Raw genomic sequence first — 27,470 nt, 5'->3', positions numbered from 1 at the left:
ACCATGACCAGAGAGCCTGTGATTGTGACTGAACCAGCACTAGAATTACCATAATGAGGGCTTTGGTGGTGCATAGTATACACATCTTTCAGTGTGACTGTGTTGAAATTATGACTGTTCAGGGGATAGGACAGTGCCTTTCAGCTGATAATGTGACTGCGTGCGTGGGATGCAAATGCATTGTGAACAGCCACCCTGTGGTGCACGGGTTTAATAGAGCAGATCTTCATTGACTCTGTGTGAAGATGAAAATTTTCTAGTCATGTTTAATCTTAGCCTGGTAAATCACTGGGAAAACAAACAAACACGCAATTAAATGGGTTAAGTGTACAGTTGTGGCACTCCAGCAGGAAGATGGGCTTGGTTTTGAAGAGCTGTCAGTGGAGGGCAGCTCATCCAGTGGCTGGGAGACACAGAAAGAGGTCGACTTAAAGCCCAGAGGTGGGCTGGGTGGGACTGCCAGCAGCACAGAGCCCAGCACCCACCGTGGTGGTGGCTGTGGTGGCTGCAGCGGTGGCTCTTCCTCAGTGGTGCTTTGGCCGCCTGCTCACCGCGTGTCTGGTTAAGAACTAGCAGTATTCGTCTGGTTACTATGGCAATGAGGCTGCATGAGTTGTCATGGTGACAGAACAGATTTTTTTTGTCATCTTTGTACTGAAGAGTGAGAGATGTAATCTGAGGGGGTCTCTGGACATGACGGTTCACCTCATATCTTCTTCCTGGACAAAGATATTCACGCTCACTCTGGACAGTGCACAGTGCATGTCCTTCCCATATGACTACTTGCTTTTTTGCATCCTGATGATATGTTTTTCTTTCACGTTTGGGAAGAAAAGAACACCTCTGGTAAACTGTAAGTTGTTAAGCCTGGTGTAATTATCTGCACTACTGTCCAAGGTGTGTTAATAAAATATAATTCTGCTAGTGAGGCTGTTTCCAGGCACTTCTTTAATCTTGTGTCTGCTATTTATATTATTTACATCTGTACCTGCACATGATACAGTGGCATACTAGGTGCCCATTTGAAAAAATAATTTTGAGCTGATCTCTGCAGAAAACTTGCTTCAATTTCTCCCTTTCAGTACATCACAATGTTTTTGTTTTTGTCTTGGAAATGCACCTTTTTGATGCAGTCTTATTTAAATTGACTGCTTTCTCTTATTTTTTGGACTCCGTGACCAATACATAATCTTTTTCTCTTACATGTGAGCTTTGCACCAGTATCTCCTGGTGCTGCCTTTTTTTTCTTCATTTTTTTAATATAGTTCACCAGCAGGACAAGTGCACCATATGCATGATATAGATTATATTGCTTTCAGTAGTCCTTTCCCTAGGAGAGCTAATAAAGTCCTATTTTACCCTTAGAGAAGCAGAGTGTACCAATCAATCATCTGTGTTTTTTCGGCTGAATGAGAAATGAAATTCCTGGAGTGCAAAGCATTCCCAACCAATTGGTCATGTCAGAATAAAACCCTCAATCACAGAATTGTAGAATCACAGAATGGCTTGGGTTGGAAGGGACCCTAATGGTCATAAAGTTCCAGCTCCTTGCCACAAGCAGGGCCACCAACCTCCAGATCTGGTACCAGACCAGGATGTCCAGAGCCCCATCCAACCTGGCTTTGATCACCTCCAGAGATGGAGCATCCACAACCTTGCTGGGCAGTCTGTGCCAAGCACCTCACCACTCTCCCTGTGAAGAACTTCCCCCTGACATCCAAGCTAAACCTTCCCTCCTTGAGCTTAAAAGCACTCCCCCTTGTATTATCACTGTCTACCTCTGTAAAAAGTTGATTTCCCTCCTTTGTTTAATTCTCTTTTAAATACTGAAAGGCTCAATGAAGTCACCCCACAGCCTTCTCTTCTGCAGGCTGAACGAGACAATCTCCCTCAGTCTGTCAATGCAAGAGAGGTGCCCCAACCCTCTGATCATCTTTGTGGCCCTCCTCTGGAATATTCACCTTGCCTCAAGATTACAGCTGTTTCTAAGAAAACAAACGTTCTGCTCATAATCTAAGTACCCCTAAAACCTTAACTGCTCTGAAGTGTCCCTGCTAAGCCAGGCACCTCAAAATGAAGCCTGAAAATAGCATTGGGAGTGTTTCTTGACAAGGAATACAGGGTGCTTTCTTTGTAGTCACCAGGAAGTCTGGAAGATGGAAAATTTGAAAACTAGGTGTGCAACTTAACATCACTGATACTTCAGAAATGTCTTCAATGCTTTGTGATGTGCTTTTTAGAAGGAAGTCATGTGTGTGCCAGTAGCCCGACACTCATTGACAGGAAGCGTAGGAAGGATATTGGCTGAGGAACGTGTTAGGATTTGGACCTGAACAGTGCTGGGTGGGAATCTGGGTTGTGCCTGACAGTCCTAAATCTTTGTCATCACAGTGATATTTTTAGCATCCTTCTTGCTTTATAAACCACTGATCACTGTGTGCTTCAGCACACAACTTGTGTGAGGAGTTCTCATTGTGGCCACATGCTGGAGGGCTTGTTGCAATTCCTCAGAACCAAGTCCAGGTTTCACAGCATCACTTTGACATCTACAAATACTAGTTCTGTTTTCTTTCTCTCCCTTGTCCTCAGCTTTGTAATTACTTCCATAAATTGTGTCAAACTCATTGACCTAAGGAACAAAGTTTTCAGAAACTCACATGGACACGGGGTACCCAAGTACTCATTCAAATACAGAACTGCAGCTTCTGGGTGAGGTAAACTCTCGACTGCAAACAGCTGGGAAGCAGCAAGGTGCTACAAGGTGCTGGCTCTGCCTTTCCAGACTTTCCCTTTGAGTCTCCAGAGGTCCCTGCTAGCACCTATAGGCAAACACAGTGCAGCCCTCCTTGGCTTGCTTCTAACTCAGGCTTCTCAGAGCCATGTGCTTTACAAGAAGCTCTGAAATAATGGGAAAATGCTGCTCCATCAAAATAAAGATCTTGCAGGTGTGACACATCTGCTTTTGCCATCTCATCCTCCTGCTGTTCATTGGTTTTCATAGAAAATATTCCTTGCATGCTTTCAAGTGCTGGAGTTAGATGAGAACCTGCTTGGACTGCCTTGCCAACACAAGATGGGACACTCTGCAGTGCTCGTCTTGTTCTTCAGGTGTAAGTTGACCATTGGATTAGATGTTCTTGAAAGTCTTTTCCAAGCTCAATATTTGTATGATTCTGAGACACCCCAGAGCTCTCTGCTAGATGTGACCAAACAAATGTTTTGTAAAAAGCCAGAATATTTTGGAGGACAGGCCAGCGCCCTGCATTTCCGTACAGGTTACCTTTCTCAGACTGGATACAGGATTTCCTAGAATCATAGATTGGCTTGTGTTGGAAAAGACTTTAAAGATGACCCATTCCACCTCCCTGCCATGGGCAGGGTCACCTCCCTCCAGCTCAGGCTGCCCATGAGTTCCAACCTGGCCATGACTGCCCTCAGTGATGGGGCACCCACAGTTTCTCTGTGCAGCCTGTGCCAGCACCTCACCATGCTGAGCATGAAAAAATTCTTCCTAATGTTTAGTATAAACCTGCCCTCTTTCACTTCAAACCCATTACCCTTTGTCCTGTCACTACACGCCCTAGTAAAAAGTATCTTCATCTTTCTTATGCTTACATATTCATAGGCTGCAAGGAGGTCTCCCTGGAGTTTTTCTGCTCTCTCCTCTCCAGGCTAAACAACAGATTTTGGTGCTGGAGCCCCAGAAGAGAAACAAAACCCCAAAAGTGCTCTCAATGCCAGGGGTTCACCCTCCTCCTCTGCCCTGCATAGGAAGTGAATTCCAGCAGTTCAGAGGCTGCAGTTCAGCTGCAGAAGTAGTGGAGGAGCTGCACTATGGCTGGTCCAGCAGCATCCACACCGATGGGGCCACAGGTGGGAATGAGAATGGAAAAGAGTTTAGAATTAACTACGTGTGATTTGACAGTCCCTGATCAGCTGTGTTTTGGTTCGTTATTTTTGTCTTGTGTATAAATGGGTTTTGTTCAGGATAAATGGGATTTAACCACAAAATTAGCCCATGAGGTAAGTGAAATTTAGAAGAGAGGTTTCGATGATAGATTTGAAATTAATTTTGGACGTAGCACTGAGGAAAAAAACATCTGAAGAGTTGAGAAAATTGTTGTGCTGAAATTCTGCTGGATGTGAGAGTAGTGGTGGCAGCTGCTAGGTGCACTTTGCTGGCTGCCAGCCATGGAGTTGTGTGTGATCACAACAGGCTGCTCTGCAAACACTGCAGTCAGAACGAAAAACAATTAAGAACCAATCTGATGTGTTGAACTGGTTGGTGAATGGCCCCACAGTTCTCAGCATTCCTTGGTCAAGGAATCCTTGTGAAGGATTTTAGATTCCACCTGTAGCACACTTGAAACATACACTCCATGACTGACAACAACCTCTGTAGTAATATTCTTCCATTGCAATCAAAAAGCCATTGTTAGAAAAATGATTGCTTCAATGACCATTTTATTTCCCTGCAGGGCAGCGCTTGTCTCTGTGATTTGGCTGACCTGAAAAGTAACGCATTTTAATAAATGCATAGCACTTTTTAACGTTGTTTGGTCAGTGTTTACAGATGCCAGTGTGCACTACAGAATACACACACAGCAGGTATGAAGTGGGGCACCAGGCATGGGATGCTGCAGGGCATGGGTCCATGTCAGCTCTGGGTGCAGCAGCTGCCTGCCTGCTGTGTCCTGCTCTGGTGCTCTAACCTGGGCAAAATGAAAGTTGCTTTAATTTCATAGAAAAAGTGACATTCTTAACATAAGAACAGTACTTTCCTGCATCAATCGCTGATTGATGCTTGGTCTTGGTTTCAGTTGATCCCCGCTGATCAACACCATGTGGACCAAAGAAAGGCTCATTCCTCTGAGCAGTGGCTCTCCCACACAGGGTCTCAAGGCAACAACCTCCACACCATACCAAGGACACCGGGAACACTGCAACAAGTTTGCAGCAGCTCCTGAGCCCCCGGGCTGAGCAGAGGTTTATGTCCCTCGGGACAGCTGTGCCTGGAGCTCCCTGCAACTCCAAACTGTTGTTTTCAGAGGTGACCAGAGAGCTGAATGTACCACCTCCACCACTGCTCATTTTCTGCCCTGCTAACTGACTTTTCTCAGATCAGCAACCCCCACTGCTTTGCAAAGTGCTGTAGGGTCAGCAGACCCCTTCCTCCTCCAAACCTCTGGGCTGCGCAGTGAAGGCAAAGGCTGCTCTCACCGCAAGGCCTGTGAGCAAAGAGCAACGCGGCACCGGGGCTTCAGTATCAAGTTAAACAAAGGAAGGGTTCTCCTCAATTCGTCATTTCCCTTTTGTTTTAAAATAGGTTGAAAGCTGCCACAGAAGCCTCTCTGTGCGGCAGCTGGCTGCAGGAATTAGGTTACACTTCCTCTGGGCTACGCAGGGCCCTGAATGAGGGATGACCTGTGCCAGCCCTTCCTGCAGCCCTCAGCCGGCTTTTGTGCGGCAGAGGACGAGAAGAAATACCTAAAGTAAGTCACTGGGTGCTGGAACGCAGAGCCTGGCACTGCAGGCTGACGGATGGGCCCACCAAGAATGCTGCTGTGGGTTTGTGGGACCTGAATGGGAAGTGGCGCCGAGGGCAGCGGCACAAGTCCAAGAAGCCCACAGCCCAAGATGGCTCCCACAGCTCTGGATGGCTCCCCTCACTCACTTGGGTTTAAGCAAGCATTCAAAACGCTTGTTTCGAAATGGCTTTTCTCCTCCTTCAAACCACTGTAAGTTGGAGGGACTTTGGTCAGCTTATGGGGATGGTGCTCGTGAATTAGGAAACAACCTGTATGGGAACAAACACTGCTTCAGGCCAGGATGGCGGTCTGATGCAGGGTGGGGGTGGGTGGCGAGGGAATGCTGGCTATTCTCTCATGGGGAAGGCAAGGAGAAGTGAGAAATCCACACCAGATGGTACAGAGGTTGACCCATCAAAACTACACGCACAGACAGAACTATCTTCTTTATTATAAAGATACACTATGAGGAACAAACCTGAATGTATACTGAAGCTTGTAATGGTACATGCCAAAATGTACAGTACTATACATAAAAGTGCATTGTCACAACAGATTAACAGTGCATTTCTCTTCCAGAACCATGAAGTGTCCATGTTTTTGTTTGTTCTTCGAGAATGGAAGGAATGCAATGGGAATGCAGCCATACACGAACAGGAAGGATGCAATGGAAATGCAACAGTACAAGAGCAAGGCTAAAGCTCCTCTAAAATTTAAAGGCACTTTCACATGTACATACTACAGATGTACATTGACACAAGTAGGTAACAGTCAACAAGCAGGAAGCTACCAGTACTGCAATTCATCAAACTTGACAGTAAAGGACAATACTGACTCGATTAGGTGTGCAGGAGTTACCCTTTAGTACGTCTGTAGTTGTAGCAGTCTTTCCTGTTACATATCCACTTACTATACTTTTAAGTATCTATAATTACCATCGAACTACACATTTAACTGTGTGAATGCACTAAGTGGATGCATTCACTAAATGCACTGTTTCTAATATTTTCTTTTGCTAAACAATTTCTAATATAAGCATTATGGAGTTCAGTACAGTTATTTAAACATACAAAATTCCCTATGCAATTTAAAGATACAGGAATCCATCTCAATTATGCCAGGTAGGTTATTTTAAGAACGCTAGACTACAACTGCATGTCAATGACAGCTGGAATTCCAGTTTGTTTCACTGTTTCTAGTAAACTGAGGAACCACTGGCACTTATCTCCTGGTCCCAAACGAGTGTGCAGACCCCAGAGAGCAGCACTAACCGGGCAGGGGAGCCACTGCCTGCGCTGTGCTCTGGGAATCCAGACTTTGCTTCTCAGTGGGACAGACGACAGCCTGCAGTGGGGCTGATGATGGGTTTGCACATAGTGGGAGAGGTGGAGGAGCCCAGATGGGTGGGCTATCCAACGCATTTAATGGGATGCTTTTCTTTGGAGCTTTGTGTTCTCTCTCTACAAAGTGTAAATCACAGCAGAAGCAAGTTGCTCCTAAATTCCACCACCTCAGTAACTGTCTGTATCAAAAGCCGTCACCACTCTTTCTCTCCCAGACTGAATTATGTGTAGTGAATGGGGCAACTTAAAGCTCTCCACTGGTGAGGTCCTAAATAACGTATGGAAAGAGAGATCTCAAAGCCTGTTCTACTCCCATAGCTGGACTACTATGGATTTTTTTTTTTCCCCATCCTCTTCACTAAAACTTACTTTATGGGTTGGATGTTGGAAATCTTACTCGCAGAAAGCATCTGATGGCTTTACTGCTGCAATGTGCTGAGCAGCCGTACATTTAGTTCACGTGGAGCAGAGCTCAACAACAGAGTGCTAAGCAAAGCTGACAGTCTTCACTCACACATAGGCGTAAGAAAGGTACTGATTTCTGCCATAAAGAAAAAAAAACAAGAGGGGAAAAAGTGGTTATGGAAAACCTGAGTCAGGTTGAATCCAGGTGGTAGAACAGCTGCCTGTTCTGTGGGTGAGCCCAGCCCTGTGTGGGGCAGCCCGCCTGCAGAGCGCCCTGTGGGGCTGCAGTCAGCACAGTGCTGAGAGACAACCAGCAGCACTGGGGCAGCTCAAACTCTGACTGCTGCAGCTCAGATCACATTTTCAGTCTGCCACTGAGCAATAAAGTCAATGGGATACTTTGCTGAATGACTGTGTAGCTGATCCTTTTAACTGCCTACCAGCCTGCCAAACGGACCGACAGTCACACGCTTCCCAGAGCCTGGCTCGCCCAGCTAGCAACTTTAAATGAAGTTAGCTTTTGTGAAAAATGCAGTGTCAGGGAATCAAGGTCTAGGTTGGTGGCGAGAGGAGCTTCTTGATACTATCCTGGAGATGCGTTAGCTGTGACCTGGGATGCTGCTTTTTATCAGTGAGAGCAGAGCAGTGTGATCTCCAGGTCTATTCAGCACCTGTCCCAAAGTGAGACCGACAACAAGAAAGCTAAAAACTGGTGCCAATTGTGAGAGCTGTGGTGGCTTTTTTTCTTTGTGTGTGTCTTAAATAGGAACTGTGGCCTGAGATGACTTAGACATTCCACACCGACACTTAACCCTCACATGCTGTATTTCAGCTCTTCCTAACTTGCTTCAGAATTGTTTTGGTGACCCAGAGATGAGAGGTTCCACCTCTCTGACACCCCCCTCCCTGCCCCTTACTTTTGTGTGGGATCTGTTATTACATAGTTACAGTAAGACTGTGAAATACGGTACAACGTGGCAAGCTGTTTGTGATCCGTGTTGATTTTATTACAAACGGTGCAGCATCAAGTTTTCAAGTAAGTGTATGTTTGTTTTCTTTTAAAATGATGCACAATCGTCCAGTTCTTCTTTTAATTGAAACCATACAAAATACAAATGCCCATGTTAATGTAGCTACTTTCAGACAATACATTCAAAAACACTGAAAAACAAAGCCTCTCCAGTTATAAACATGAACAAATGATGTCATGGAGCCCTGACTTCTATCGTTAATCCATCTCTTTCCCTAGCATACTCCAGCCGGGCACCGTGGGTGGCTGAGCTTCTACATTGTGCAAGATTTGTCTGCCGGACCCTGGGAAGGAGGGGAAGGCCCTATGCTAGGGTTTGTTTTTGGAAGAACAATAGGTTTTGGCCTAAGAGCGGGAGGTTTCAGCTGCACTCCCATTCTAGGGGCCACCATGGGCTTGAAAGTACTCATGGTGTCACTGGAAGAACTGGTGCTACGGCGAATCTGAGGCTCGGAGCTCCGTAAAACCACGCTATGGAGAGGGCTCAGTGACTCCGTGGAGGTGGCGGGAGTGGGGCTGTTCTTCATCTGCTCCAAGGTGTCCAGCACGACGTCGGGCGCGTGCTTGGCGGAGCTCTGCCGCTCCAGCTCCCGGAGCTCGTTCAGCGCCGTGTTCATCGTCTCCTCAATGTCCTGGGTCAGAGCACAGAGACAGCGGCACGTCACTGGAGCTGCTACTGAACGCACAGAGCAGGAGGAGCAGGGAGGGGTGCAAAATGCAGCGATTAACTTGCCGGCACTCCTCTCTTTAATGAATATCAGAGTGCTAAAGCCAATCTGCGCCAGATTTATGCGAAAGACGTTACAATTGACAAGTCTGCGGTCTGGCTGAACGCTGCAAAATTTAACCTGCTTACGTGACATTCATCAAAATCCATCTCAACTGTTAAAAAAATCCATTAAGCCCAAACCTGGAAATAATTTTATGAGGCGACAGGGCAATGAACATTTGCTTCATGGCATTTGTATTTAACTGAGAAGATTTCCTGCATCTTTGAGGTAACGCCAGCTCTTTAGATTTTGTCCCATTTGCTGGCTCTTAGTTGGCTGCAACCCTCACCACTCAGGTGTTCAGCATGGGTACAGCCTACAGGGGTTATGAACCATGCTTTCTAAGGAAGTCGTGCCTGCATGTCTGCCAGCTCTTCTCTCCTGTTTCTCTAAGTTAAATTTTAAGCAGAAAAACTGCAAGATATCATTGTTCCATGAGCTCATCTTAGAAACTGACTGCTTTCTATTAGATTTTCCAGCACAAAAATATTGAAAGAAAGCACCAGCACTGGTTTATTTATTCTTAGTGGTATTGAGATAGATCTGAGGTTAAGTATCTATTCTTTGCTTACTCACAAAAACCTTCACATAGGTTAAGCAAAGTTCAGGTTCTTTCACAGCCAAATTATCACCAGTTTAGGCATGAAGAATGATAGCTTGAGCCAAACAGCACTATGTGTGGCTCAAGAAAAGTAAATAAACAACTTAGAGTAAAACAAAACAGTAACAACATCTAGATTTTCTAACTCTCTGGTATTGGTTCAGCTTTCTGAGCCAACCATGACAGACCCCTGTGTCCCTTGTTGGAAGCTGAGTTTGAAAGCAAGCGTTGTCAGTACATGAAATTTTAAAACATGAATGCCAGTGTTATTGGAAAATACTTCTGCAATCATACTGTACCCTCAGGGTGCCCCCAGTAATCATGTTATACTATCTAGACAAAACCTGAGTTCTGAAGACAGAAGTATTAATTTGTTCAAGAGCTCCCTATTACCAGTTTTGCACAGTATAGAATCATGCAATGGTTTGTGTTGGAAGGGACCTTTAAGATCACATAGTTCCAATCCCCTGCTATAGGCAGGGGTACCTCCCTCTATACCAGGTTGTTCAAAGCCCCATCCAGCCTAGCCCTGAATGCTTCCGAGGGGAGGCATCCACAATCTTGCTGGGCTACCAGTCTCCCAGCATCCTCACCACAAAGCATTTCTTCCTACTTCCACAATGACCAATGTGATGATCGGGTGCTCCCTTCCACCCTTCTTATCATTTCACTGATAGGAATGACACTGTTGAAGGGTTCTCATGGGGACCATATGGATTTACAACAGGGCAACTTCTTGCATTTTACGTTCTAAGGAACAACTACAAGCATCAAATAATTGTACTGCAGAACCACGTACGATCTATATGAAAGCTAAATATGATCTACACTTCACACGACTCCAGAACGTAAATCTGTGCTTTGAATGGCAAAGGCAGCTACTAGCCAGTCAAAGCACTTTGCTGCGTACCATAACACTCAGAAATAATTGAACACTAATTACATGCATGTTAGATTAGGCTTGCCTTCTTCAGAGCACAGAGACTTACGTAACCATTGCAATCATTTATTATCCTAGCAGAGTGCGTGGCAGAGGCAATTTCGTTATGGTGTAACAGGAAATTATCTCTTTTTATTGCTTGTGCAACATCTATTCCCCTTGTGCTTCTCCATCAGGATCTCTTAATGCGTTTTCCTTCACATGCACTGTTTAGAAAGCTAAGTAGGATATTCTCCTGCACACTCATACTAGTGTACAACCCCCCTCCACCCACGCTATGCTGTTCACTGAGATCTGCCCCTATTAAAAGCAGAGTGAGTGGGGAAAAAAAGGTACAAACCTGAGCTATTGACTCTGGGTCCAGTGGCTTATGATCATTGAAACCTGTATACTGACCAGACGACGTAGATCTTCTGATTGGAGGGCTATCAATCTTCTTCAGAGAATCATGCCTACTGATGTTGGTGAGACTACCATGCCCAGGCCTACGTCTCCTCTCAGGGCTGTCTGCATTGAGGTTGCGGTTCTGAAGGAGGGCTCTGGGACTGCAGTGAGTCGCCAGGTTGGGGGATCCCAGCTCCACGGATGAATTGGAGAGAGGGTGAGGGGGGTGAACTGGGCAGTGACCATCACTGCTTCTGCCGGGGCGCCTTAGAGGAGGTGGAGGTTCTGATCTCTTTCTTTGCCTGTATGAATGAATAAGCAGTCACAGTACGAGTTGTAGTGATCCACCACAAACATGTCCAGAATTGGTGTATCATCTGAGCTGTGAGCAGTGCCAGTAAAAACCTGTTATGCTCAAACTTACCTTCCTAAATATACGTCAGAATGACGATCTGTGGGAGAATTCATGTCCTTTGATGATGACTTGTCCTCAGTTATAGGTCCACTGCTGGCCTCGCTGTCTGCTTTTTGGCTCAGCGTATCAGAGAAAGTATCATCCCTGAGCAGAACACACATAGTGAGATTAGAGGTCGGAGAATCAGGTGTGACAGAGAGCATCTTGGCACTCCCAGGTGTTAATCCCCTTTAAGGAATTCCAAGCATGTTATAATGCACTGCAGCCTCTCTGAGTCTCCAAAAATCACCTATAATCCTTCTGATTACTGAGCTCTTTCTGTCTGCATGCAACCTTTCTGTAAACAACAACCTTGTCATCCTTGGCGATGCACGTGCTTAATACTGTAAAACAAGAGCTCAGGGCTGCTCTTCTCCACCCCCTGCTATTCTGAAGTTAACTATTAGCAACTGCTAGAAAGAGATAGGCAGATTAAAACAGGTGCAGCAGCACCTATCTCTTAATGAACTGTGAATTGAGGTAATAGAGACAGAGGGATGCTGCTTAGAAGGCAAATGTTTAACCTATCTGAGCCTTCAAAGCACTATCTCATTTGGAAATGACTTGTTAATTGCTTCAGTATTTACACCCCACCAAGAGCCCTGTTGTACAAGACGCTGCTTACATATCTTGCACCACTATGTACTGGTGAGGGACAAGGCCATCGATCCCATTGTGCCTTCCTTCCCACCAGTCTTCAGATGCTCGATGATACAGGAGAAGGGAAGCTCCTTTTTTGAAAGAGAGTTCTCGTGCAGATCTTCCAATGTAGTCAAACTTGGCTATAGCTTCTATGGGCTCGCACTCTGAGTAGGGAGGGAAAAAGAGTGGTTATCAGATTCCACAGAGTGCACTTTGGCTTCATCAAACCCACTTACTGCATTTTCTTCATGCTCACTCTTACTGAGCAGAGCTGACAAGAGCTCAGTTGAGCTAAGGCAGACTTCAAGCAGTCACTGTAACGTGTCCTTTACGATGAAACACCATCTGTGCCCAAAGCATGAAACATTTGGGTACGTAACAGCAGACTCCAGTGGCACAACAGCTGTTGGTGGCAGAGAGGGCTCAACCTACAGAGCAAGGGCTCTTTCATGGCTGGGTGTGGGATGGAGGCAAGGCAATGAGGACCTCTGAATGTAAGATGAACAAACTGAATAACTGGAGATCTGAGGAAGCAGCGTGATAAAGACAATGAGAATGCCTGAAGACAATTCTGCAAAATACCATCTTAAAAATTAATACGCTGTTGGTTTGAATAACTCAAAGTAGGACCTCTGAAATAACCATTTTTTTTAATACAACCAGAATGAAATTTAGGTAGAAATTAACATCTGGGCTAATGACCAGCATAGCAACTTTGTGTCTGGTGAAAATTGAAACCGCTGAGGCAGTAATTCCCCAAAGGGCTGGGGTGTAATAAAAGCCACTGTCTCTTTATGACAACATTTTGTACATTTTAAAATTAACTTCATCCTGCAGTAAGCAAACATAATGACTGTACCTTTATTGAGGCCACAGTTTGCAGCTATTCGTTTTAATGACTTGCCCAGCCCACAGAAGGCTGTCTGGTGCCCTGCTGTTTGCGTGGCCGCACTGTAGCAAACTGCAGGGTGCACAGAGTGGACATAGGAAAGTGGACATAGTGTGGTCAGAGCCATAACACCAGGAGCTTTCCTGAGGTAGCACACAGGGGCATGGGGAAATAACTTCTACAACACAAAAGTAGTGCACACTAGAAGAAATCAATTACATAAATGCAACTAAGAACTTGGCAATAACAGGGTTAATTCTTCAAAACACCCCACTGCTGGATGGCTCACTGGCAGGCATTCCCCAGGGGTGGTGAGAGGTTTCTTTTTTTTTTTCTGTCTTTAAGCAAAGTGAGATTAAAGGGGGCATAAATGGAAACAATCTGGGAAATCTGGAAAAATTTAATGCTGGTGTGTACATTAGTAATGCATTCTAACATAAAATCTTGTTTGTGTTTCTAGATATTCTACCTATTCTACCTTTAACATGAAGTACAGATGTGACAGAGCTGGTACAGGCATGGAAAGACACTACTACCATGGGAAGAGAAAGCAAATTAAATGTTCCTGTTTATCTTGCATCGTGTTCTAAGAAAGCAATATTAAACTGAATTGCAATAACCTAACACCGATAGAAGGAAACACTGTTTTTACATGTCATGCATATTTCTTGTACAACTCATTACACAAAGGTATTACTTAACTCGGGTAGAACTCAAAAGGACAAGACTGTATGGATACGACTAAGCCAACAAGCAAGCTAATGGGCTGTGGAATAATGGGTCAAGAACTCAGAAGCAGAAGCGCCCAGGTTTCAGAGTGACTTGCTCACTAATGGGTAATAATTGGAAATGCTAAAAAAACTACAAAAAAGAAACCCAACACCCCGTCAAAACAAACAAACAAAACAAACCAAAAAACCCACCAATTTTTCCAGCGAATAAGAAGATCCCAAGTTGCCCAGACATAATTTTCTCTGACATTCTGTGAACTGATAAGGGTCACAAATACTGGACTGACTGATAAACCCCTAAGTTGACTCATTATGGGATTTCCCGCTTCTCTGCTAATTTCAGCAGATACCGTATAGTATCCCACACTAGAGTGTGCAGGTCTAAATGTCTTCTTCTTTACAATTAATGGACTGAACCAGAATTAAGTGCATCTTCCTCAGTGGAATTACGCTAATGCAAGCATAGCACACAATGGAAATCCGTATCTCCATTGCCTGCACCTGACTACAGACTGACATATTTTCATACAATCTTTTGAGTTGGAAAAAAAACCTCATTGCAACTCCCTGCAATGAACAGGGACAGCTACAGCTCCATCAGGCTGCTCAGAGCCTCCCCAGCCTGACCTTGAGTGTCTGCAAGGATGGGGCAGCCACCAACTCTATGTGCAACCTGTGCCAGTGCCTTAGCAGAATCATGTCAGAGGTGCATGAACTGGTAATGTACAGATAACAGATGTGACTTTTGAGATGTCTGACAGACTTCAGAAACAAATCCTGCTTCTTCATGGAGGAAATGCCAGTAAATCTCACAGTTTTATTAATGGAACTGAAAATACATTCAGACAGGTGTTAATGTTTTGAAAGGGGAGTTTTCCTTGCTTGAATATTCCTGTTACAAGGATAGAACTTTCCTGTAGCAAACCGCATTCAGGTTTTATTTTTTAAACAGCAATTAATGTTAGCAATTCATATAGGTCAAACTCTGATCTTCAAAACCAAAGTACCATGACAGCTACTCTTAGAAATAAATGCATGTTGAGAAGCTAAGCCATTTAATACCAAGGTTACCGACTGGCAGACAAATATTTTTCAAAGAAAGCAAAGGCAATGAAAGCTGAATTTGGGATCTGTATTTCAAACTCTGCGTGGTACAGAACTGCAGTGTCTAACAGTAAAATTGACAGCTTGGAGGGAAATGTAATTGCACTGCTCTGTCAATACCTGGGGGCATCTGCCTACAGCAGCAAGGAGCATTTGGTGACACATATGATCTCACCAGCAATCATCTCCAGTGATTCAGTCGAAGATAAGGCAGTGAAAAATTAGGACAAACCTAAGTACTGTGGGAGAAGCTTTAGGGACTTGATTACAGTCAGCTTTGTTCTCATTTCTTTATGATCCCGAGTTCTGTTGTGATTACTACCGCCATTCGGCTCGTTACGTTGTGGTGTGCTCAGAAGTGAACGTCAGATGGACAGTAAGCAGAGCTGTCCAAACCCAGAAGTTCTCCAGGGGAGAGCAGAAGAGGCATAGGAAACATAAGTGCCAATTTTAACTCTGCAATGTCAGTTCCAGATGTACCTCCCTGCAGTGGTGACAGCGTTAGGGTGGCATCAGACTGCTCTCTGCACCTCGGGCCATGAGGAGCTAAGGCTGAGAGGGACAATGACTCCCTGCACTTTTCAGGAGGGTCGCTGTTGCTGTACACATCCTCAGTTACCCCGGGGGTACCCTGCCTGTGGGGAATACACTGTGTTCTGACATCCTCTGGGAAGAAGCTGTCTCCTATCTCCTGATCTCTTCTGCCTCTTCTTCACCCCACCACAGAAAAGTAGCTTTGCTATTGCAAAATCTTGTCCTAGGACAGCAGTGCTCAGACTGGGGAGCAGTAAAAGCAAAGAAATGTTGGTAGGACAGGTTTTAGCAGAATGAACTACTGAAAAATAATACAAACATTACATGGTGGGGACACAGCAATAACTCAGAGCCTTCCACGTCCCTTTAATTTTTGTCTCCCGCAGAACTACCGTCTCAATTCTTATCCTATGTTTATGAGATATCTATGAACAGCATGACATTAATTGTATGCATGTTTTCCCAGGAGAAATGACCCATCTGTTTGATTTCCTCAGGAAATTCTCATTTACTTCCTTTGAAAACAAATCTAGTTATGCCTTTTCATACATCCCAAAAGGAACGAAAAAAATCCAGCAGGTAAAAAAAGTATTCTAAAGACTGCTTGAGCAAAACATAAACAACATCCTTCATTGTTTGAATCTTTACTGTAGAGGCACTTTCAGGAAAATGTTCTGTTGCAAAATTACAGATAGATTTTTCAGTGTTTACGCGTGAGTACAAATGCTCCAAACTTCACAAATTAGACTTCATTTCCAGATTTAGGAGGAAAAAGAAAGGTATGTGTTTTCCTTAACAGGGATACTTTACCCATATTCACAAAAACCCAGAAACACTACAGTAAAATGCAGCACAGAATCATAGAATCATAGAATGGTTTGGGTTGGAAGGGACTCCAAGGATCATCTGGTTCCATTTCCCCTGCCGCAAGCAGGACCACCAACCTCCAGATCTGGTTTAGTATCATGCACTGTAATGCATCATGAAATGTAATGCATAATTTTCTCCTTTTCTTTTCCCTTTCCAGTGATCAACAGAAATAAACAAAGACGAATGGCCTCAGAAAAATGACTACTTATATGCTTAAAACTGCGCAGTTATGAAGTATTTATATGCTCAATTACAAGTTGCAGCCATCTTTTCTCCAAGCCTCCAGATGTTACCTCTGTAGACATATTAAATCTTTTAATTTTTAAAGTCTGGTTGTTCTGTAAATTGTAATTAAATACTCCTAGTGCTGCTGAACTAGCAAATACAGATGGGTTTGTTCTCCTAAGAGCAGAGACATTCACATGCAGTTCAAGTTTATATAGCAAGCAATTCTTAAAGCAACAATAACAGAAAAATAAATCCTTTAGCTTTTGATCACAGCCTCTGGATTATGTTTCAATAACCCTGTAATTCCTATGAGGTTAGCTCCTTGGTCTTGGGTACACATAGAACATTTCAGCATAAACCTCATCAGATTTTCAGCGTTAATTGAAATTTACAGAATTTGCTTCTTTCATCTCCCAGCAGGGTGTGCACCACGTGTCTGATCAATACAACAACCCCATATTTCCCCTTGTCCATATACCAGTGGCAGAGACAAATCCAGTCTATGATCAATGAATCAGTCACACTCGATTCGCCCAAATACTCCAGGCTTTTTAGGTCCACCACAGGTTGATCAGTGGCCCTCATGAGATTCAACATGCAAACTGCACAATTCTCATCTATTCTCACATTTGGTACGAAGAACATTTAGTAAAAAGATCTGTCTCAAAAAATACGTAAATATGCATGTTGGAATAAATGTGAGATGGTAAATGCACTTAATTTAGTGCTTGTAGCCTACATTAGAAAAAGGAGCTATTATAACTGAAAGCTCCCATCTATGGAAACGAAAAAAGTTCAAGCTTGCAGGCTGAGTGAGAACTGAAGGCCAACAGGGCTTTGTGTGCAACCCAGAGGCTTGCTAATCTTTGTCTTTGCAACAGTATTTTGCTAGATTAGAAATATTTTTGTGCTAACAATTATTTTGCTGTAAGCACAAATGTCTGCTTCCTTTCAGTACAGAATGGATTAAAAAGGTGTGATGGGACAACTAATTGCTGGCCCATCTGGTGAACAAAAAACCACACATATCCAGCAGCTTGATTTCTCTGTTCTGTTGACAGCTCTTTTCTTCAGGGTTTGTTTCCATCAAGGACACAGTTGTAATACAAGTAGCAACAGAACAGTAACCTAAAACTGCTTCTATGACAAATGGTGGGGTAGAGCCCACAATTACTGAGCCCCGGGTGACACACTACATATTTTCATAGCCTGAATAGGGACGTTCTTACTCCTCTGATGCTTTCATCTTTCCTAAGCTTGGTTTTGAGGTAACCACTTCCATCTGCAGATGAAAAACTGCACTTTTCTTCCCTGCCCATTTAATACTGTCTGTCATTTTGGCCATGGGCCCCCACAGCTGGCCCTTACATACTGCTGCATTTCACTGCTTACTTCATTTATGCTCTAAATGAGAGGCAGATGGAATTCTTCAGCTTCTGATCTGGCTTGATACTTCCAATAGAAGGATGTATCCCAAAGTACAGCTATGCTGCCTTGGAAAGATAAGGTGTATTTATGAGTTTGTTCACATCATTTAATGGCGCTGTACTGTATAAAGAAAGTGCTTTTAGCTCTACGTAGGTTAAGATGATCACATGTACAGGCTCACTCATAAACAGTATGTGTAGGCATGGGCATAAACCCAGGCAGAAAAATAACACGAGACTTTTATTCTCCTTTCAGTTTTTTTATCCCTATATGATGCTTATCCACTCAACTGTGCTTCCTCTCCAAACAGGTGCATTGGTAAGACTCTGCCTGCTTTCCTCACCCCAGCAAAGGGAAGAGACAGGCAATCTGTCACACGCAGCCTGTCTCCATGACAAAGCAGACAGACACAGCTACACTTAAACAACTGCCTGCATGTTTTGTGTGCATTAGGACCAATGTAGTTAAGTTTCCTACAGGAAACTCTTACTGTTTCCCTCCTCTATGGCAGTTTTCCCAGCTCCTATCTAATGTCCCTCATATATTACTTTTTAAAAAAAGAAATAATTTCCTTTCTTGCTGTAGCTTCCTTCCTCCTCTCCCTCTCCCCCCTCTCTACCTCTTCCCTCCTTCCATGCATCCTCTAATATGGTGAAGAGGTACCTTTTGTTTGCACTGGCTGTAAGTGCAGGTGTCCTTGTTGCTCTCTGAGCTGCCCGCTGGACACATCTGCAGTGAATTCACACTGCAGCTCTTCTCTACAGGAAGCAATATTTTATTCCTTCTCCTCCAACTGGCTACTTAACAATTTTGACACCACCTTTCATCTGTTACAATTGCTTGTAAACCAGGCAGAAGTTTATGAGAGGGATGGTTCAACTGAAGTATGTCACAGTCAAACAGATCTTTATTATTTATGGAATCTAGTTAAAAAGAATCCATGCAACAAAGATGCATCAAATTTTTCATGGGTATCAGTGATATCTGAAACTTTCATAGTGCCTATGATCAGTATTGTGAATAACTTGTTCAGAAGTTTTACTTGGAGTGAATATATGTTTTTCAGTAGTTAAAAGTCTCCTAGATGGCAGCAGCTTTTACACCTATATCAAAATAGAGCATTTTGAATGACAACCCTTAGATAAAATATTTGAAGATGTACTTTTGCTAAGTTCGACTTTTGCAGACAAAAGACAATCACAAAAAATGTTACATTATATCAGAAATGGTATAATAGTATTTGCTGACTGAAATAGTTTCTCTCTTGCCCTTCCTGCGACTGCAGGGCAAACCAGAAGAGAACAAGGAAACAGCTGGCCAAACACAGATAGATCAGAGTGAAAAAGAACACAAAGACTGAAAACGCTGGCTTTGCTACAGCACACCAGAACTGAAAATCTCTTCTTTCAAATGAGACACAATTAGGAAAGGAAGAAGGCTGCCTGCATGAAACACCTGTAAAACTTATTTTTATCAAAGAAACAATAACAAAATGGGCATACCGTCTTCACTGGTATGGGGCTCTGTGCTAGCATCCTGGTCCACTTCCTCTAATGTACCATGTTCACTGTATGGGCTGTCACTGAAAGGAAACAAAAGGTCAAGCAGAGAGAGAAACCAGACCATGAAAAGGATGCTTCAGTGAGCATTCAACTCCAGTCCCTCTCCCCTGCAGTCCACCAGAGGTAACTGACATCTTCCACACATATCAGTGATATGCCACTCCCACGCAATTACTTAAAAGTGTTCTTGTAATGTTATAATGTGCAACACAAACTGCATGACATGCTATGAATATACAATTACAGAAGAAGTCTACGTACCTCTCATTCAGAGAACATCTTCAGTTATTAAGAATCTGTTAATCTTTTCACTTATGAAAAGTGTGTGAGAGGAGGGGGAACGCATCGTAAAAGAAAATTTGTTGGAAGTGTTTCACCTCCCTTCTGAACTAGTGGTTCTCAGCCAGTCAGCTATTATCCTATCTGGCAGTGAACTCTGATCAGTACACTGTGAATTCTGGTATCATCTGGCTGAGTACAGGGCTAGCATCTTCCACAAAATGTAGTGAGCCTCATCATAACTGCCTTTGCTTCACGTGTTTTACAGCTAAAACCTTCCCATATGAACCCAAATTACATTCTCATTAATCTCCGTATTTCTTTGAAAGTGATTCTTTATCATAGGAGTTACCCAGACAACCAGAATAATGATTTTATTAAGGAGATAGAAGGATAGTGTTCTGACTTACCAGTAGTCATCTCCAGCCATGCATTTTTCATACACTGGGCCATCAAGTTCCTTAGCATCTGGAAAAATAGCCTCATGATGGATGATGATCGTTTTGATTATCTCATTCACATGTGCCTGACAAGACACCTGATCTTGTATGTCTGGAACAGGCATCAGGGTTGGCCCAAAACAAATGGCCAGATTGTACGGATCCATCATGTTTTCATCACTATACTGTGAAAGGCTGTAATAAAAGAAAAATCAAGAAAAAATGACCTTTGCACTGCAATTAACCTTATTTAGGAAACTGGAGAAACTTAATTTTCTGTCTCCATGCAGAGATTTCCTGCTCTCTGAAACAGTTCTATTTAACAAAACAAAACAGAAGAGTGAATTTCTTCACCAGTTTACATACATTACAGAATGAGTACGTAGCACATACACGTACATTTATGCACATGCTCATAAACTGTTATATACAGTACACACTGACCTAATGGGCTAATGTAAAATGCACTGATTGCTGCTGCATCCATCGGTGTTTATCCCTGGAAGCCCAAGTGGACTGCATCCTAAGTGGGTATTACAGGCATATCATTTCTCATCTGACCTCAGTGCACATCTCCCATCCACCTGCTATGTAACTTAAGCAGACTGAATTGTCTTCTCGAGGTAACTGAGTCCTGTGATCTTGCAAAGACTCTTCTGACTTCAAGTTTCTGTTTTTACTATGCAACACTTGTGTTGTGCTCAGAAGCTCTCACAGAAGTTTCATTTTGGAAGCAACTAAAGGAAAGGTTTTGGTTAATCTTATTAATCAATTTTTGCTAGCTCTTCTTTTCTATAGAAAATCAAACGTGACTAGTTTTCAATAGAATTTTTTTGAACTACAAGTTGCTCTTTATCCCTGTATTCAAAAGCACCAAAATTTCTAGTGGACATTCTAGCTTTTGAGTGGTTTGGTGGAGGATCAGTTGAAAAGAATTGGAAGTGCTGAGACATCCATTACCTTAGTGCTGTTCTGTACTCTGAAGCAGCACATGCATTAGTATGTCTGATTGTATTTAAATACAGGAGTATATTCCCTTTAGAAAAGGAATTTTACGACTGTTTGCCACGTACAAACAATGCAAACTGATGAGGCTTAAAATGACTGCCTTCATAACTACTTTGTAAAATTAATCATGGTCTCCATATTTATGCCATGATGTTTTCATATCTTGTGCACTGAATGAAGTGGAATGTTCTACTGACATGTAAGCTGATTAAGACTTTGTGAGTGTACAAGATGCTCGTGTAAAAAACACATAAAACATCGCTGTGAAATATGGCAAGTTCTGCTGGTGACTGGTATCACCCTATACTCTTCTGGATTCACTACTGGGGCTGATACTGTTCAATGTCTTCATGAATGACCTGGGCAATGGGATGGAGTGCACACTCAACCAATTTGCAGATGATACCACTCTGAGGGGAGCAGGAGATACACTGAAGGGTAGGGTTGCTATTTAGAAGGACCTTGACAAAATGGAGAGATGCACTAACATTGACTTTATCAAGTTAAAGCAAGGATGAATGCAAGGTCCTGCTTCTGTCTTGGAATGCGGTACTATACTCTGGAGCTAAGTGCTGTGTAGCAGCTCTCAGTGGAAAACACCAGGGTTTTGCTGGACAAGAAGTTGGTTGTGATTCAGCAGTGTGTTCTCTGGTGATGATGTTGCATACATAGCTGTATTAGGACATGCAAAATCAGCAGGTCAAGGGAATTCATTATTCTACTCTACGTAGCACTCATGATGCTAATGATGCTATACTGGGCATGAGGTACTAAGTCTAGTTTTGAGAGACTGATGCAAGTCCAATGAGATGGTTAGAGAGCTTGAGCATAAGGGGTTCAAAGCAACATTGGGAGAACTGGGTTTGTTTAGCCTTAAGAAGAGAAGACTAAAAGGAAACACAGCTGCATTCTTGTACCTTCAAAATCACAAGCATGAGAGAGAGAAACTCTTTTTGGAAGTATATATAAGAGGCAACAGATACAAGGCACAGCAAGAGACACCCCATCTGAGAGCAGGAAGAAAACTGTTCACTGTGAGACTGACCAAACACTGGGTCAGATTACCCAGAGAGGCTGTGCGTTCCCTGTCCTTTGAAATACCTGGCTGGTTATGACCTTGGGCAACTCGATCTACCTTTAGAAGCTTTGAGCAGGATGCGAGACCAGGTGACCTCTGGTCATGAAATCTGATGAGTTCTTGGCCATATGAACATATGCAAAAAAGCAGAACTGGATTGCAGAAAGTCAAACTATGGGAATGTTTTTTCTGTAGCTGCAACAAGAGCAGTTTGGAGCAGTAAGAGATTTAGCCTTCCTTCTGAATTGCATTGCTGTGTAGGGAGCATAGATTTAGGTAACATGACCACATACCAAATAAAACCTTGTATAACTCTGGTCAGTCTATATGTCTATTCAGAGGAGAAGCTGCAACATAAGCATTTGAGATATTTACACCACATCACTATTGACTGATGAATTCATGTCTTCAGTGAATAGCTGCTTTCACAAAACTTTGGATCTCTGCCCCTCTTTTAAATATTACCTGAAAGAGGTTCATGAATTACTACAAGAAAGGAAACATGAACAGCTGTTAATACAAGCAGACACACAACCTGTCTGAAAAGAGCCTGCTTCTATAGGAACAAACAGAAAGGATTAAATGGGGAAGGCAGCAAAGACAGAATGAATCAGCAGAGGGCAAATGTAGAAGAAAAAGAGGAAAAAGGTAATACCAAAACAGATATAACAGGAAATAGATAATATGACAGCAGAAGGAAGAAAGAATCAGGTCAAAGTGCTCAACAAGAAAAGTTTGCAGTGAAAATATTGGACTCAGCAAAACTAGAGAGGGCTACGAAGAACTGGAGGGAGACCAATTGCCCAAACTATCTTTATTTTTCCTTCAAGAATGAAGTAGCTTTTCAAATACAATAAAGACCTTTCCCCCTTTCTCATGCAACCTTCCTTCCAGCAGCTGCCTATGTTTTGTTAGGTTTCAAACAGTTTATATCAAAGCATACATGGATAATACATGTTTTATGTACTGGTAGCCCCATTAACAGAAAACAGAAGAGACAATACACATCTCATTCTGGCATTGCCTAGCATTAAATAGGTTGCAATATATATATATGTATAGCTTGCAATGCCTGCGTTGTTTGAATACACTGTTTACTTTTTCCATCAGATCAAAATCAGATTGAGGGGAAAAAAATTCTATATTATGTAAATTATTTTAAATGTAACTAAAGTCTGCATTAGTTATTTTTCTTGCATTACTGCTGTAGACTGCACTCTCCATTTTGGACATTACTTTAATCTGTCTTATTACAACCTTGCTCACAATGCAATATTAATTTAAACAGAAACTGGCGTTTTCCTCCTATTTTTGTTGTCAGTTAAAAGATCATCTTTTGCATTAAATGCAACTTAAATGTAAACTGTACATTGAATATGAGTAAAGAATACTGATACCAGTAGAGCAAAGCAGATAAAGACACGGTATCCCCAAGAAGTATAAAACACTTACTGATTGAGGAAGGCAAAGAGGTATCTCATCACTATAAGGACCGACCTGGGCAAAGTGAGGAGGAGTTTGCGGATGTGAAGAGCCCTCTCATAGAGATTGTCTATTCCTGTAAACAGAAGAAAGTACTCCAAATCACATTTCTTATCAGTCTACTTAATTTGACCCCTTCCTACCACATGCCTGTGGACAATATCTTCTTATATTACGCTATTAGAAAAGTAAGACCTGAAAGCCTTCTTTTCTCTCATTAAAATCACACAGTTTAAAAATAGCATCTTTAAATATAGAACCTGATAAATCTGCCCAAGTCAAACCTTGGGTCATTTGCTCAGCTAGGCAGTCCATGAAACCAAAGTAACAGAACATAAATAACGTGAGGGAATCAAGGAGACATGTTTGCCACCAGTTTCAAAAACAGACTCATTCTCTCTATGTAAGTATACATACCAGCAATAACTTTCCAACCAGTGGGCTTGTCTAATCAGTTTTCTTAATGAACACCTATAATTCTATTAAAGCCAAAGTAGAACAAAGGTCTTAAGTTGTTTGAGATGTAAACAGCAAACACGAAGATCCCATGTACTTTCCTGGTTGATTTTATAGCAGTTCACCACCAGCAACAGTAGAAATTTAAAATAATTGCTTTCATAACAATGTTAACTGTAAGCAGAGTTCCATGTGTTTATTTGTTCTCTTTGGTATGGCCAATTCTACCAATAAGAATTTATTTGCAGAAGCAAAACGTGCGGTGACTTCTGTTTCTTAGAAGAATAAGTGCTGTTTAATAATCAGTATTTTGGTACCAAAATCTAAGCGTAAGAAGAGAATTGGCAGAGAGACATCCACTGCATATCATTAGGATTACCTAGTGTAGTGAACTGAAAGGCAAAAACTGTTCCTACGTCTGCACTCATGGGAGATCCCACTGGCTCCGCACCACTAATGTGCTTGGAAACAGAAGATTCTGGGATGTGTCACTGGTTAAGAACAGGGGTCCTCTGCAGGGGCCTTGGAGATGTTTGCACACCTGAGATCTGCAGAACAATTGCAGTTCTCTCCCTTTTCAGTACACACTGTATCTCGGACATGCTAATGCTACCTTCACTTCTGCACTGGAGTGCCACGCTGTCTTCTGCCACTGCTCACGTACACTGCTTTTAGCCCAAGGCCTTTCTCCACCTGTCTGAACTTGGTGGAAGGAGCCTGACTACTCTTTCCAACAAATGCTGCTGCTATTACTGCTAGTGGTGCCTTGTAGTGTCTACCTCACCTTACCTCCCTGCCAAACCTATCTGTGAGTCTTCTAAGGAATGAGGTTTGGGGAGGAAGGTCCTGAAGTGCTTCAGTTAGTTCCTAGAATACTGCTGTCTCAGCAGCATGTCTGCATGGTGCTGTGACACAGCTTCTCCAGAGCTTTCCCACCCTGCATACTGGATATGGGAAGCTACAGGGAAGCTATAACATAGCCAGGATCTTTTTTCTGCATCAAAGACTTTACTTGGTAAGGCTTTGTGCTGCGGTTCTGCCTCTTCCAAACAGTTCTGGAAACCCGCCCTGAAATAGGTTCAATTATCACTGAATTCAAATCAGCACTGAACTGAGAAATGCACTGGCCTGACTCCCAGGTGGGTCCAGTGGCTCCTTCCAGCTGTGTGCTGCCGACGTGGATGCAATAGCTTTGTTAAATCTAGGAAACTAAAACCAAGATGGGGCATGGTCCTGAATGTTGGCATGCAGGTACTGCATAGAAACCTCCTGGTCTCTGTCAACTGCAACTCTTCCGAGCTCTTTCCAGACATATTTCAGAGGATGTATGGGCCAGGAACTAGTCTCTACAGTCAGCACAGACAAGGCACAGGAGGCACAAAGAATTTGGATGTGTGGTCATGCGCTGAGCTACCTCAGTTGCCCTAGTAGGGGCATTACTGGTACCAGGAGGTCTCCTTTGCAATGAAGCTGTTAAAAACTATCCACACAAGGCTGAAATGTGAGTATTTCTAATTCCTTCCTGGTAACCCAGCCCCAGCTTCCATGAAAGCCTCTTTATTGAAAATCCAAACCCCTGCCAAGTGGTAAGTTTGCTTGCTTTCCATATGATTTCAAAGGGTTTGTTTGTCCTTCTGAGCACTGATTTGGTATAAATGAGGTATCTAGTAACATCATGTATTTGCGTGCTGCTTTAGAGTGAGGAACCGAATTTTAGAGCTGCCCCTGTATCAAAGTGCATGAGTGTTTGGACATGTCAGAAAGAAGGACTGAATACAGAGCTCCTTCTGCATCCAGGAAAAAAGAATTTGCAGCTCTGCTGCAGAGGAAAAAGGAAGCATTGCCTTATCACCTCTGGCCGCACTGCTAAAGAGAACCTGAGGACCAAATGGTCATCCAGGCCACAAGCTGGCAGCTGCAAGGAACCACTGGCAGTGCCAATACCAAAGCATATTAACACCATTTTTCCAATACCAAAGCGTATATGCCACCGTGCTTTCTCTCCCATGGTGCTTCTGTTGGAGGCCTTCTTCATTAGTCTGATTTTGAAGAACTGTAATTATCCTTAGTTCAGCACTCAGTGACCTACTGCCCATTTTTTAACTAAGAAAACTGAAATATTGATACTACACAACTTGTTCAAATACTGCAATTAGTTGCATTAATGGAAAATGGAATCAGAATGTGAAAACTGATTTGTTACTCTAATTACATGGTAAGACTCTAATTTCCAAAGACAGAGAATGGAATAAGCTTCTGGCAAGGACAAACATACTGAGAACCAACGAGATTTGTCTAACTACGGCAGGAAAGAGAAATACGAACAACACACAAATATCAATATCATATCAAGATTACCACTAGGTAAAAACAAAAAATACAGATGGTTACTTATTTACTAGTTCCTGTGCTTCAGAGCAGAACAAAACTTCTGGAGCTCTTGACTGACTGACACACCTGCCTCCTAGACCTGTCTAAGCTATGAGGATCAAACCCACAGCCAGGTGAACAAATCCAGCATACCAACGTCACTGCAGAAATGAAAGAGATTATCAGCCAGCTGCCTCTTTGTCAGCTACAAGCAAAGGAGCACTTCTCGATAGCATTAGATAGGCAAAAATCCTAGCAATCCAAGACTTACATAAAAGGTGTGATTTTTGACCTCCACGACAGATAAAACACTGGTGTCTGTTTTGGAGAGGTGGTGTCACTTTTGCTTATTGCAGAGACAGTGAATGCACACTTTTCTCTTTTTTAAGAAATAACACATTTTAACCATCTGGCATCTCACAATGAATTTTTCACAAAGGCAGACATCAAAGTGAAACAGGCCAGAAGTGAATTATCAGCCTCAGAAGAGAGTAAGAAGCATAAGAGAGGAGAAAACACAATTACTAACAGAAGCCCCCCAAATGCAAGCAAAACAATAATAACTTAAAAATGAAGACAAGGATACATTCATCTTAAGTAACATTAAGAAAATATAAGGCAAACTGAAGTTTAATTAAGCAATAATCCTGAAGTAGTGGAACATGTAAAAGGCAGTAAGTATTTGAATATATAAATTCAGTGCTTTGGTGACAGAAAACGAAAGGCTTTTGCAAGACAGCAATTGCTGGTGTTTCCCAAATCCTCTGGGCCATTTGGCCACATGCCTTTATCGTCCCAGTTTAGTTAAAGATGCTACAAAAGCACCACTCATTACCTGGTCATGGTCTTACATATGACCTCTCCTTCACTAGTGGTGAAATGCTCTACAGAGAGAACTTCAAGCCTTGGGAACA

At 42.8% G+C, this 27,470-nt stretch overlaps 1 protein-coding gene across 2 annotated transcripts in view; it reads right to left on the bottom strand.

The window, feature by feature from the left end:
- Positions 1–5,959: 5,959 nt before the first annotated feature.
- The window catches only part of SRGAP1 (SLIT-ROBO Rho GTPase activating protein 1), a 139,539-nt gene continuing 118,028 nt past the window's right edge, over positions 5,960–27,470 (bottom strand). For both annotated transcript variants that reach the window (XM_042872573.1, XM_042872574.1), the window contains exons 16-22: positions 23,701–23,806; positions 20,133–20,357; positions 19,384–19,463; positions 12,081–12,261; positions 11,426–11,560; positions 10,958–11,303; positions 5,960–8,938 (exon numbers count right to left, since the gene is read on the bottom strand). In XM_042872573.1, the coding sequence (XP_042728507.1) occupies positions 8,561–8,938; positions 10,958–11,303; positions 11,426–11,560; positions 12,081–12,261; positions 19,384–19,463; positions 20,133–20,357; positions 23,701–23,806 (1,451 nt within the window). In that variant the 3' untranslated portion in view covers positions 5,960–8,560. The remainder of the gene's footprint in view (positions 8,939–10,957; positions 11,304–11,425; positions 11,561–12,080; positions 12,262–19,383; positions 19,464–20,132; positions 20,358–23,700; positions 23,807–27,470) is intronic.

This window comes from Lagopus leucura, unplaced genomic scaffold (assembly GCF_019238085.1).
Source record: "Lagopus leucura isolate 7727_CA_CO unplaced genomic scaffold, USGS_WTPT01 Super-Scaffold_100008, whole genome shotgun sequence".
Classification (NCBI taxonomy): Eukaryota; Metazoa; Chordata; class Aves; order Galliformes; family Phasianidae; genus Lagopus; species Lagopus leucura.
The sequence above is the reverse complement of the archived record's forward strand: the minus strand, read 5'-3'. Positions and strand labels throughout refer to the sequence as shown.